This window comes from Dermacentor albipictus, chromosome 3, assembly GCF_038994185.2.
Source record: "Dermacentor albipictus isolate Rhodes 1998 colony chromosome 3, USDA_Dalb.pri_finalv2, whole genome shotgun sequence".
Taxonomy (NCBI): domain Eukaryota; kingdom Metazoa; phylum Arthropoda; class Arachnida; order Ixodida; family Ixodidae; genus Dermacentor; species Dermacentor albipictus.
In genome coordinates this window covers 4,155,136-4,167,935 of record NC_091823.1, presented here as the reverse complement: position 1 = coordinate 4,167,935, position 12,800 = coordinate 4,155,136, and the positions used below count along the sequence as shown (strand labels likewise).

Sequence of the window (12,800 nt, the reverse complement as noted above, 5' to 3'; positions counted from 1 at the left end):
ATCATATCTATATGGGTCCATATTCTCTTGTCATAGAATTTCCCGTCACTGCGGTTGTTTTGTTGCTTTGTGTCGCAACTTGGCCGCGTGAATTCTCCCCTTCCCACTGTAGCATAGACTAGCCAAAACGCAGCAATAGCAGTACTAGGTTCGTAGACCTTGAGCATAGTAAGTGTCGTCAGTGCACCTATAGCAAGAGAACCAATCTAACGCTATTATTTGGCAAGCTTTCTTTGCGAACCCTCCCAGACCTCCCTGACTCTGGCTCCTGGGTGCTGCGGTCTTGCGGAATAGCCAATTCGAAAAAACAGAAAGAAAGTCAATTAAAAAAAATTGAAACACGTTGGCACCTTGGTGCCCCTGCACAGCAACCCGATGCTTTAATCTGTAGGTCACATTCGCACGTATGTCGACGAGCTAATCGCGGCGCGTGTCACACTGTGTGGCGCGGGTACGCTGGAGAGCATATGCCCGCGCGACCCCTTCTTTTTTACCGGCAGGAAAGAGATGGGCAAATAAATTGCATTTAATGAACGGCTCAAGAAAGCTTCGCTTCACATAGTTTCCAAGCCAGGAGTAGTGCCTGCACAAGTTTGTCTCGATGATTCCGACATTTACAGCCACAAATGAAGAATGAGCCAGTTGATCGATATCAGTGAACTATGGTTACGCCTTCCCGCAGCCCTGCTTGCGAGCCCGTCGTCTGGTCACAGTGAGGACCACTACGTGGGCTGCCCGGCGCCCCGTTCTCCCGAGAACGGCCTGAGCTTCATCTTCAACAGGGGCCGCCTGGTGCGCTACCGGTGTCACCCAGGATTCACACTACGTGGTCACAGCCAGGCGGTGTGCCACCACAACAGCTGGAACAGGCCTGCTCCCGTGTGCCTCGCCAAAAACGGTAGGCCACCCACTTGGCACTCTCCCTTCTCAATTGGCAGGAAAGATGTGATAGGACACTGGCAACCACATGGCAGCGAACCTGCATGGAATCAGAAGAAGGAAAATGAAGAGCATCACGGTCACGTAGCCAGACTTTGCAAGGGAGCTCTCCGTGAAGCCCCTCGCCTTTGCCCTCGGAGTATGGGCCCAACACGTGATCTCTGAGACTCAAGCTATTGGCTGGGGATATTTGGTTCCCGGTAGTTTTTAATGGATGCGTACTTGTTCGGCTGCCCTGCCGTAGCCTGCAGAGCGATAATGCTAAAATCTACCGCGCGTTTCGAAATGACAATCTCGTGTTAGGCCAACGCCTTTAGCTTCAATCGCGTTGCGTATATTGGCGGCGAGGAGCTACGGAGTCGCCATCTGTCGGAACCGTCTCACTTGCGTAGCATAAGGGATCACGCGGCGCGCTCCTCATAGGTTTCGCTTACGGCGCTCAATAAAAACACCACGCGGAAGCTCTCCTGGACACTTATGCAGGCACTCTCAAAGGAGGGAAGTTTTTGATTGTCGATATAATAATCTTGGGCAAACTGAAAGCACAGAATTGTCTACAGACGCTATCTCTTTACCGAATACGCGTACAGTACGTGAACGCCACTGCGCGCGGTCACCGCGATGGAGTATCCAGAACCGGCTTCTTGCGTGAAAGGTAGGCAAACGCTGAGAGTAAACTATGTGAAATATGTTCTTATAGTGGGCTGTCTCTACAAACAAATGGGGCATAACAGAATGGAGCCTCAATCCAGCGATCGCACGGGTTCCCAGCGACCGACTGCGCGTCTTCATGCATGTCCGTGCACAGCTGTGAGCGCGTTTTCGCACCATGCCGGGAGCTTTAGGCCGCAGCATATGAGCATTTGACAGTACACTCGCGACCATTGTTGCGTGGACGCCATCAGAACTGTTCAAAAATAATTCTGTTACAGAGACTTCGACGCCTAGCTACGGCGATTGTGATGTGCTGTCGCGATGATTCAATCTTTTTTTGTCTTCTAAATTCTTGGACATTTCAATATTATTTCTCGAGTTGCGTCGCACTGTATGTTTATCGGTGTTCTAAGCGTACGACTTCCCTCTGCTTCTTTTTCGTAATCCAGTGCATTGATTCATAACACAAACATGACCGTATACCGTGCCTTTTTATAATGCGCGTCTTACCGCTCCCTTTCCGTTCCAGTAAACTTGCCAGTATCTAGCATCAACAAGTTCATAGACCAAACCGTCATGACATTAGCCGGGCAGCGGGCGCGGGCGAGCGTTTCAGTGCGCGTTTTCTGCTACTCACCGAACATCGCGCAGTCCCGGCGCCGTAGCAGAAATGTTCCTCGCGTATGTGCTTTCTGCATACCCGAGTTGTAGCCGATGGCTGTCTGCCGGTTCTACGTTTCGCCAGCCAAGCTTCACGCAGCTCCTTGCCCTGTGGCTACGTGTGACTAAGGCTGTCACCGGGCTCCGTTGCCTGCGCCCGGCACCGAGCAGTAGCCTACCATGCTGCACGCCTCCAATGGTAGCCACTACCTATTATAGTACTTTCAAATGTTGTCAAGCAGACAACCAAGGCGGTAACGCCTCCCCACTTAATCAGAACCGTGGCGCAGGTGGGACTTTAAACTTTCATTTTCAGCTTGCTTCGGCGCTTCCGAAGCAGCCCACGCGGCCGCTGTGTCCACGTGATGCCGCATGTCACGTCACGCCGACGGTGGCGCTAGCTTTTCCAGTGGTCGAGCTTGCTGCCAATATGTTGCGCGGAGTTCTCTACTAGTTCTCTCCTTTAGCAGTGGCGACTTGGTGGAAAGAAATTTGTGAACAACGAATGCTTTCTTCAGGAAGCGCAATAACAGGAAGTCGACCAGGAAAACATCAAACGGGGAAGCACGAAGAGATAGATTTCATATTCTGTGCCGACCCCAGTATTGGGCAGCTCGTGAAGAGAAAGTCCGATCGCAGAGTGATTCTAACTCCAGAGGTTGTATTGCAATGGCCGAATTTTCAAAGCTAGTGGTAAAACATATACTTAGCATTCGAAATTATTCGACTGGCTCTGAAATTAGTAAAGAATGTAGGTAGCATAAAATTAATTAGAAGGAAAGGAGGCATTGGAAATATGACGAGCTTTATTGGGCCCTAATAACTTTTTCTGGGGCGAGTTAGGGTTTGCTGAACGACATGGTATTGTTGCGCAAAAAAAAACTGGAAAAGAAACATTCCAAGGGACATACAGAAGAGATAGAAAGACGACTGTCAGATACTCAGCGGCAGCAACGATAGCTCAGCTGGATCCGCGAACTGGCACGCAAGACGTGATGGCGACAGCGCTGTCTAGCGTGCCGATCTTCTCCTGACTTCGAGAGACGCGCTGGCGACAGGACTTTCTAGTGACATTCTTCTTCGTTACGATTGCCCCTTGGCTGAAAAGGAAGCCGTCCTGGCGACCTACAACGACGACGAGACGATGGGCTCATAATAGGGCTTGAGCCTGCTTACATGAATACTTTCACAACCACAGCGACGGTTTTCACTTGCGGTCATCTGTGGCTCGACGATGTAGTTGACGGGCGAAGTTTGGGCAATGACGTGATAAGGACCGTCAAATTTCGTTAATAGTTTGAAAGAGAAGCCAGAACTCACAAGCCGGACCCAAAGCCATACAAATTATTCAGTTGGAAAGGTAGGATCACGTCGGCCGCTGTCGAGTCGAAGATTCTGGCGGGAATGGAACGTGGTAGTGAGGGAGCGGACAAGCTGCCTACATTCCTCAGCATGTTAGTGGCGGTGGAAACTGGAGTGCACTCTGAAGTGTCTGAATCCGCATTTCACGGTGCGACGGCGCATGCGCCCTGCTCCAGCGGATTAGTCGCAAAACGTTTTGGAAGGGACGCGCGCGCGCGTGGCCGCGCGGCCAGATTTCGGGGGAAAGTGCCCCGCAAAAGAAAAGCTCTTGGACGCGCGCTGTTGAAAAACGCTCGTGCCGTGTACCGCGTTGAAACTCTACTGGTAACTCGACGTCGGTGCGGTGCCGAAAACGTGCGTAAGACTGCATGCAACTCCACTTTGAAACAGAAAAGGGCCAGGGCTTCATCCGGACTGCGCCGTGAACCACGTAGTTGCCGCCTTGCATTGACGGCTGTCAAATTTATCGATAAACCCCTGCGTTACACTTGGGCGACGCTTCAAAAACACGTTGCTGACGCCGTCTTCTTGTAGCGTCGACCCACTGTTGCTGGTGGTGGCAGCGAGTGCCAGACTTAATGTACTGTTTTAAGGCGTGGTAACAAATGGTCTATACGAGATCGACAAGACGCTGACGATTGGCCGACTATTCAGCACTGTCTCACTGAGACCATTTGATCGTAATAGGCCGACAACGACGCAACCGACGGATGCGAGTTGTCGTATAGCGCGACGGGCTTTCGTGTCGACAGCACCGACAAAATCAGCGTGATGACCGTGATAGCTTGATCGAACAATATGTGATCAGCCGTCGAACCGACAACGCGATAGCTGCAGCTCATTCACTTGTAAATATAATTATTCGCGCTCAAAATGCGTAGACATGCCTTCGAAGTTGAAATGCAAGAGCTTCAGTCCTTTCAAGCCGCGCACGTTAAGTTTGAGCCAATGTTGATGCTGTTTAGCGAAGTTTGGGTTAGGCATGACCCCGTCTAGTTCGTGCACTCGCTACTGATGGAGCTGAACTTAAAAAATAAGCAGTCAGGATGAAGGAAACCGCTGTTATACTTCAGTTGTGGCCTTATAGCGATTTGATAAGTATACTCATCACTTCGCACGGCACGTACACAATAAGCGGCGACACAGCGCTGTGCCAACATATTGTACTTTGGTCACCGTACCCGAACGCTGCCGGTCGCATTCCCGTAGATGGTGGGTCTGTGTGTGTTGTTATGCTGACTTTCTTAATTCCAAAGAAGCATTGTTTACCTCTGCGTCAAACAGGAAAGGAGAGCCAGTGCATTCGATACAGCAGCATAAACTCGCTCAGTTGCCAATGGTGTCAGCGATGGTGGCATCCGCCTTTTTGCGAGAGAACTACACTGAATATAGGTGGGGACTTATGCAGAGCACAGTTTTTCTCTAATAATAATTTATAGCATGCTCAAACTGTAAGTATGATGAAGCTAAACAAAAGCGAGAATCAGTAGTAGCAGCCCATAATATATAGGTGTCTGGATCACAGTTGCAGTTGTTTAAGGAACTCGGCCGCTCATACTGACTCGTCTGTATGTTTTGCTACGTTTTGAGATTATTTCACATCAGCGATGCGCCGTTTCTACAATAACCGAAGCTTACAGCGATCTAAAGCTGTAGGGGTAAACAAATGCACCGCTTTGGGAAATCCCACGTGGAAGGCTGCACTCGAAGGCTTTTTGAATATGCGAAATGTTTAGTGAATGTTTAAAAGGGATGCAAAAAGCGATGTGCAATCGCAGACATCAACGACAACGAACTCAGCCGCGTCGGCAGACGGAACTTAGCGTGCCTTTATCGGCCGCGCTGTTACCACAAAAGCGCACTCGGGCCTGTTCGCCCATTATACTTGATGAGTGAACGACATGCTGCCCCGGAGAAACAATTAATAATTAATCATGATCCACGAACCGCACAACCGACGTACACTCAACATGGGCGCAGGTACACAAATCAACCGGCGAAATCCCCGACACCCTTCCAAAACGTTTCCAGCGGCGTGCGTCAGAGGGCAGCACAGGAACATGAAAGAGGCGGATTATATTGAAAAAATTGTGTCAGTGGTGCAGGAAGGTTCACGGCCATAGCGAAGAAAAACGGAGAGAATCCGTCTGTGGCTTGTTTGGCGGTGTCTAGGCGCACGTTGTAACAAGGTTATCTATGGAATGCTCCGAGGCCACATACATGGACAGCATGTCGCCGAGAGTACGGTTGAACAGTTCCGTCAGGCCATTGGACTGGCTGTGATAGGTGGCGGTACTGTGAGGTGTAATGCTGCATTGATGACGGACAGACTTGACTACTCTAGAGAGAAACACGCGCCTTATAAGAAAGTTCACGAGGAGCTCCATGGCGTAGAACGATGGGATGGAAGATGATAGAAGTGACGTCTTGCGCTTTGGCCGCTGGGAGGGCAGCGGTTTGCGCATGTCGCGTCAGGTGACCAACCGCGACTATGACCCAGCGGTTGCCAGCAGCCGTACGTGGGAGAGGACAATATGACTCAATCCCGACACGGTCAAAGGGGCAGACTGGGCATGGAATTAGCTGCAACGGAGCAGCTGGAGGAGGAGGAGTCATATTTGCGACGTTGGCAATCGGTGCACAAGCGGACGTATTTGCTGACGATATTGTACATGCCCCACCACTGATATCGAAGCCGAAGGCGCATGTAGGTCTTGGACACGTCACCATAGCCACACTGCGGGTCGGTGCGAAATGAAGCGCAGATATCGCTACGGAGTTTACGTGGGACCACTAGAAGCCATTTGCCGTCATCGCAATGGTTATTTAGGCGGATAGCCGCCATGGCTGCTCCGTGGCTATGGGGTTGGGCTGCTGAGCACGAGGTCGCGGTATCGAATCCGGTCCACGGCGGCCGCATTTAGATGGGGGAGAAATGCAAAAAAAAAAAAGCACCCGTTAACTTAGATTTAGGTGCACGTTAAAGAACCCCTGGTGGTCGAAATTTCCGAAGTCCTCCAATATGGCATGCCTCATAATCAGCTAGTGGGTTTGGCCCGTAAAACCCCATAATTAAATTTTAATTTAATTTAGGCGGCAAAGAAGTCCATCTCGAACTGTGAAATGTGATTGTTGACTGCGGAGCGCACATATAGTTCATAAGTTTCAGAAGAGTGGCTATCCGTGGGTCCTCTTGCTGCTCTGAAGCTAAGTCGATAATATGAAAAGGTAACAGAGCGGACGTCAGGGGCGAAGCGCTGTCGACGTCGGGTGGATTCGCGAACGTGGTAAAGCGCGTCGGCGTGAGAATGTTTGCGCCCCGAGCGGTAGATTCACCCTGATGTCGTGTACCTGTGGACGTAGGGTCCGTCGCGCGACGCCGCCAGAGGGATCTTTGAGGGACGGAATTCAGCAAAGCGCATGGTGGTCTTTGACGATGTCGAAAGGTCGATAGGGAAGGCAAGGCCGAAATTAGGACAAGAGCCCACACAATGGCTAAATGTTCCTTCTCAGTCACAGAGTGTCTCGCCTCAATTTTGGCGAGAGTTCGGCTACGACGTACGTTACGAGGTACTCGCCAAAGCTGGGTTCTCGTTGCGCTAGCACTGCACCCAGGCCGAGGCCGCTGGCGTCAGTGTGAATTTCCGTAGGAGCATTCTGATCGAAGTGGCTTAAATTGGTGGCGAGGTAAGTAGACGACGCAAGGTGGTAAATGCGGGGTCACACTCTTCTGAGCTGGTCACTGGTGCTGCCAAGCAGCTGTGTCAGGGGCGCAATGATGTTAGTGAAATTTCGCACAAAACAATGGAAATATGAGCACAGGCCATCGACAGGCCACAGGCTGTAGGGGTTGGAGGACGGACTTCGGGATGAAAACCAAACTTGGGAGTATTTATTTTACATTATTTACAAGGAGGTGAGAGACAAGTAACCGTCGTACAGTCATTACGGGCCGGCAGCAACTCGGACGCTGCGGCCCGTGGCAAGAAGTTCGAGAGAGGTGAATCAGGGAATCAGGGAATGCTTCAGAATGCTCAGGTCTCTCTGGAAGGCTTCTTATAAACCCTTCGAGCACTGGAAGTCGCGTCATGTTCGACCAATGGGAGAGTCCGCTCAGATGACGCCACTTTCAGCCAATGGTAGGCGCCCGTGCGATGGTGTCATACCCGGCGAAGAGAGTCGCCGCTTGGGCCCCCTTGCTTGATCACTTGATCCCCCTGCGGTCTTGCCTCGCAGAGTTGCAATGCGCTTCTTCAAAGGAGGAGAAGGAGGGGGGGGGGCGCTCATGCTCCATTGTACGTGTGCCCACCTGCTCCCGGTGGTACGGCTCCGCAGCGGTGGCAAATGCCTTCTTCAAAGGCGAAGAGGGGTGATGATTGGGCTCTATTGCCCGACGGCCTCTTCTAATCCCGGCGGCGTACGAACTTGTTTGCAAGTGTCCTGCCTCAGGAATGTGGCACCCCTGCTTCTGCATTCCTCAATTAGCTGTGCTGCGATTCGAAGTGGTTTGGGGAACTCGAAGTAGCCTCAGGAAACGGCGCCATATCTAACAAGGCCCATCTAACCAGGCTAACCGCTCGCTCGGATTCTTACGGCGCCATTTCATAGCTTCTAACAGCACCGTTAAGCTTCATCTGTATAGGACGTTAATAAAACCTAAACCAGAATATGCTTGCTCCATCTGGGATTCTAATCAGATAACCTTAATTACCATTTTAGAGTCTGTTCAAAACCACGCCACCCGTTTTATTGTTTGAATATTTATTGAATATTTATTGAATTTATTTATTTATTTATTTATTGAATATTTATTGAATATTTATTGCTTGTTTGTTTTATTGTTTATTGTTTGAATTATACTGTGGGCACGAAGTCCATGCAGGGTGGATAATACAATGCTACAGGTCACAAGTAAAGCAATGTCAATACAACAAAATGCTGTTACAAAGGTAAACAATCGTGATACAAGATTTATAAAGGCAAGTCATTCCATTGATTAATGGTGCGTGGAAAAAAAGAGTATTTAAATAGGTTGGTTCGCGCAAAATAGGGGGTAAGTGCATTTTGTTGATGTTGGCGAGTAAGTCTCGTTGCTAGTGGACTTGCATACGTTGCCGCGTGGACTGCCAATTTGTTATTAAGTAACTGAGAAAGAAAGTCAAGCCGTAGTGTTTTTCGACGCGATTCAAGTGTATGAATATTATTAGACCTCATTAGTTCAGTTCAACTGGATTAAACAAAACAAACAAAACCCAAAAACAAAAAAAATAAACAAACCGTCTTTGGTTTCGTTCAAGTTTCTTTATGTTACATTGAGTGTACGGATCCCAGATAATACAGGCATACTCGAGCTTCGGTCGAATTAAGTAGTAATAAGCAAGCAGTTTAGCAGAGGATGGGGCGTGTTTAAGCTAGCATTTGAAAAAGCACAGTTTACAGAAGTCAGAGAAAGATATATTTTGCGCGTGAAGGTTCCAGGACAGGTTACTGCAAACTGTGACACCTAAATATTCATAGTGACTTGTTTAAGTGCAGAGTAGCCTAGTACATAACTATAAAATGTTTTCTTGTTGGAAATGGGCAGAAAAACACTTTTTTCGACATTCAAGGTCATCCCCCATTGAGTGCACCAATAGAAAATGTTACTGAGGCTATCATATAGCTCATCTTGGTCAATAGCGTGGGTGATTTCTTTAAACAATACACAATCGTCGACAAATAGCCTTATTTGAACATTCGGCTTTACAACAACAACAATGTCATTCACGCACAGGAGGAACAACAAAGCGCCCAGTACAGTTCCGTGTGGTACTCCAGATGTCAATGGAAGACAGGCCGAGTGATGCCCACCTACACCCACGAACTGTTCGCGATTGCTTAGGTATTCAGCGATCCAAGAAATAAGTACTTCTGGTATGCCATAGTTCTTTAGCTTATATATTAGTTTAGAACGAGATACCTTATCGAAGGCTTTAGTAAAATCCAGGAAAATTACATCAATTTCGTTGTTATTTTCAATGGAAGAAACAAGAGTGTGAATGACCGTGATTAGTTTTGTTACTGTTGAATATTCCTTTCTGAAACCATATTGCGAGTTGGTTAGAATTTCGTTCTCACGAACAATTTCATAGAGGGCTTCTGCAATAATGTGCTCAATTAGTTCACAGCAACTTCACGTCAGTGAGATCGGGCGATAGTTTTCTAAAAGTAGTCGGTCGCCTCTTTTAAAAATGGGCACCACACAAGATGCCCTCCAGTTCTTCTGCAAACTCAAACACGATAAGGAAGCATGCAATATGATGACAAGTTACTTCGCGAGAGGTTAGGAATATCGGCGAAGAAAAACATTTGGTATGTTATCGGGTCCAGAGGAAGTCTTACTTTTCAAGTTAAGTAGCATTGAGAGCACTCCGGGGTAACTAATAATATTTGAAAAATTTGAAGTATTTGCAGTTTTTGTGGCACCGGAAAGGCCACCAGTTGCAGCAGACAATACGCTGTTGAAGTATATATCGAATTATTCGGAAATGCTTCCGGGGAGCACTCCGGTGTAACTAATAATATTTGAAAAATTTGAAGTATTTGCAGTGTCTGTGGCAGCGGAAAGGCCATCAGTTGCAGCACAAAATACGCTGTTGAAGTATGTATTGAATTGTTCGGCAATGCCTCTTTGTTCGTTACTAATAATGCCGGTAGCAGAAATCTGTGAAATTGTTTTTTTTCTTCTCACTCCTGGCCGTCACCTAGGCGGGGCCTTTGCCCCCTCCCTCCCCCACTAGCAGGGCACGCAATAAAATTATTTCCTCCTCCTCCTCACTCAAGTAGTTCCAAAATTTAGCTGGGTCGGTTTTAATTAAGCTTGGTAGCGTTGTACTGAAATAATGTTCCTTTGAACGACGCAGTGCCCTAGCAAGGCTTCCGTTGGATTCTGCTATGACGTTAAGTGGGGCGCGGTTCTTTTTTAGTCTTTCCACTTTGCGTTTTAAATGGATGATGTCTCGCGACATCCACGATGTTTCGTTGTGTACTTTCTGTCGTTTGTTCGGCACAAACTTATCGAGGCAATATGGGCACATGCTCTTAAAACGTTCCCATAAAATACCAACATCACCGCTATCGAAATCGGTACGACATGCTTCCAAGGGATGAATAATTGACGCATCATCCGCACGCGAGTAATCTTTGTAGTAATGTCAATCAGTTTCTTCTTATACTCTATGGCAAGAACTCGGCACAGAAACATTGGATAATTTGTGATCACATAGCCCGTGTTCTATATGTACAGTGTAAGCAACAATACAGTGCGGAAGGAACACTACATCTAAAACAGAACTGCAAGAGCCGTGAAGCCGAGTCGGCTGCTTTACGACTTGTATAAGATCGTGCTCTAACATTATGTCGAAGATAACATTTGCATCATTTCTGGCATCAAGCCGATCCCAATTAATACCAGCGAGATTAAAATCGCCAGCCAAAATTATTTTCTTGCTTTTATGCTGGTGCATGTGAACCTGCAGTTTGGCTAAGAATTCTGGAACGGCGTCGGGAGGCCTGTATAAAGCGAAGAGAATAAACCTCTGTCTATAAAAAGAGCGTTTGACGCACAAGCATTCGAGTTCAGCAATGTCATTTAGTACAGTAGCATCTATTTCATTTCTAATAAGTACCGCTACTCCACCTCCCCTAGTTAAGCGATCCCTGCGGAAAACAGTATAAGAAGGAGGTAACATATTGTCATCAGATATTTCAGTATGAAGCCACGTTTCTGTTATAATAGTAATGTGCGGATCGCACTGCATTAGGAGTAATTCCAGTAACTCAATTTTATTTTTAATGCTGCGGGCATTCATATTTAACAGGCGAATCATTTTCCGTGCAAGGGAAGTATCACGTCATGCGTCTGTCTGATCATTTCGGCGATCTGTCATCGATGGTGAATCAAGCTTACTTTTCTTCCTTGTTGCTTGTCTTGCTTCGCGCTTTTCCAAAGTAGTTCGCGTTTCTTTAACGTTGACTGCGAATAATCATTATGAATGAAGATAACCCCATAAGCTTTCTCGCATTTTCCAATATTATCTTCTTTCCGGTATAGTCTTGTAAATATAAAATGATAGGCCTTTTGCCCTTTTGTTTACCAAGCTGGTGAATACGCGCTATCGAATCGCATTTTACTTCCATTTTATCTCGGAACACTTCCTTAAGTACTGTTTTCTTGAGTAATGCTTTTCTTTCATTAGGGCCCTCCGGAATGCCATGAATAACAAGGTTAGACCGCCTGCTTCGATCCTCAAGGTGTGACAATTATTTAGTCTGACAGCATAAAGAATGTTCTATCGACCGGAGTGAAGAATGCATTTGGCTTGCTTGGTCTGGCATAGCTGAGGTTTCAGAGAGCTTTCTTTCAAACTGAGCAAACACACGATGCAATTCGCTGATCGCACTCACGGTTTCTACAAGTTGAGATTTTAGTTCTTGCATCTCATTAGGAAGGGCAGCTTGCCCATCTAGCAGTTCGAACAATTCCCTCTGAGTGGGGCCTGGGTTTTGCTCAACGTCGCCACACAATAGAAGTCTACAGACGTTAACACAGCTGTACGCAATTGCAAGACACTGTGTGGGGCACGGTCGGACCACACTAGAACGTTTGTCACTATGAAATGAAATACGAATATAACTGGCCTGCACAACGCAAAGTAATCGCTTGGTTAGCGCCATGGCAGTGCTGTGTCCGCCGTGCCCACAGAAGTCAAATCGGTGCGTAGCTTCTTATATAACGGGAGCCCCAGATGACGTCACACCACGAGGACCATAAGGTGTCGCCCGCAGCGTAGGGCTGAGGAACAGTGACGACCTCGTGTGGTTGAACGCAGGATTGACGAGAACTAGCTGTAACCCATCGTCGAGGAAATGATGATCGAGCTGCGTGCATCCGACTGTTATCGTCGCAAAACCTATGATAGCCTGCACAACGCAAAGTAATCACTTGGTTAGCGTCATGGCAGTGCTGTGTCCGCCGTGCCCATCTTCGCAGAAAGGACTTGCCGACGCCGACGCCGCGAAACATGTAACTCGCCATTGTTCATCTCGTTTATTAGTGTTCAAGTTCCTTCACGTGTGATTACAAGTGTCTAACTGCACTTCTCATTATATGTAAATAGCTAGAGGAGGGATCTATTACAGATTAC

At 47.8% G+C, this 12,800-nt stretch overlaps 2 protein-coding genes across 2 annotated transcripts in view; one reads left to right on the top strand and one right to left on the bottom strand.

Moving 5' to 3' along the window:
- Positions 1 to 12,800, top strand: part of LOC139057178 (uncharacterized) — a 64,056-nt gene that overhangs the window by 32,842 nt on the left and 18,414 nt on the right. Inside the window, exon 2 of the mRNA XM_070534981.1 lies at positions 683 to 898. Within this exon, the coding sequence (XP_070391082.1) occupies positions 683 to 898 (216 nt within the window). The remainder of the gene's footprint in view (positions 1 to 682; positions 899 to 12,800) is intronic.
- LOC139057176 (signal peptide, CUB and EGF-like domain-containing protein 2) overlaps positions 853 to 12,800 on the bottom strand; it is a 208,132-nt gene continuing 196,184 nt past the window's right edge. Inside the window, exon 23 of the transcript XR_011512612.1 lies at positions 853 to 979. The gene's annotated coding sequence lies outside the window, so the exon portion shown is untranslated. The remainder of the gene's footprint in view (positions 980 to 12,800) is intronic.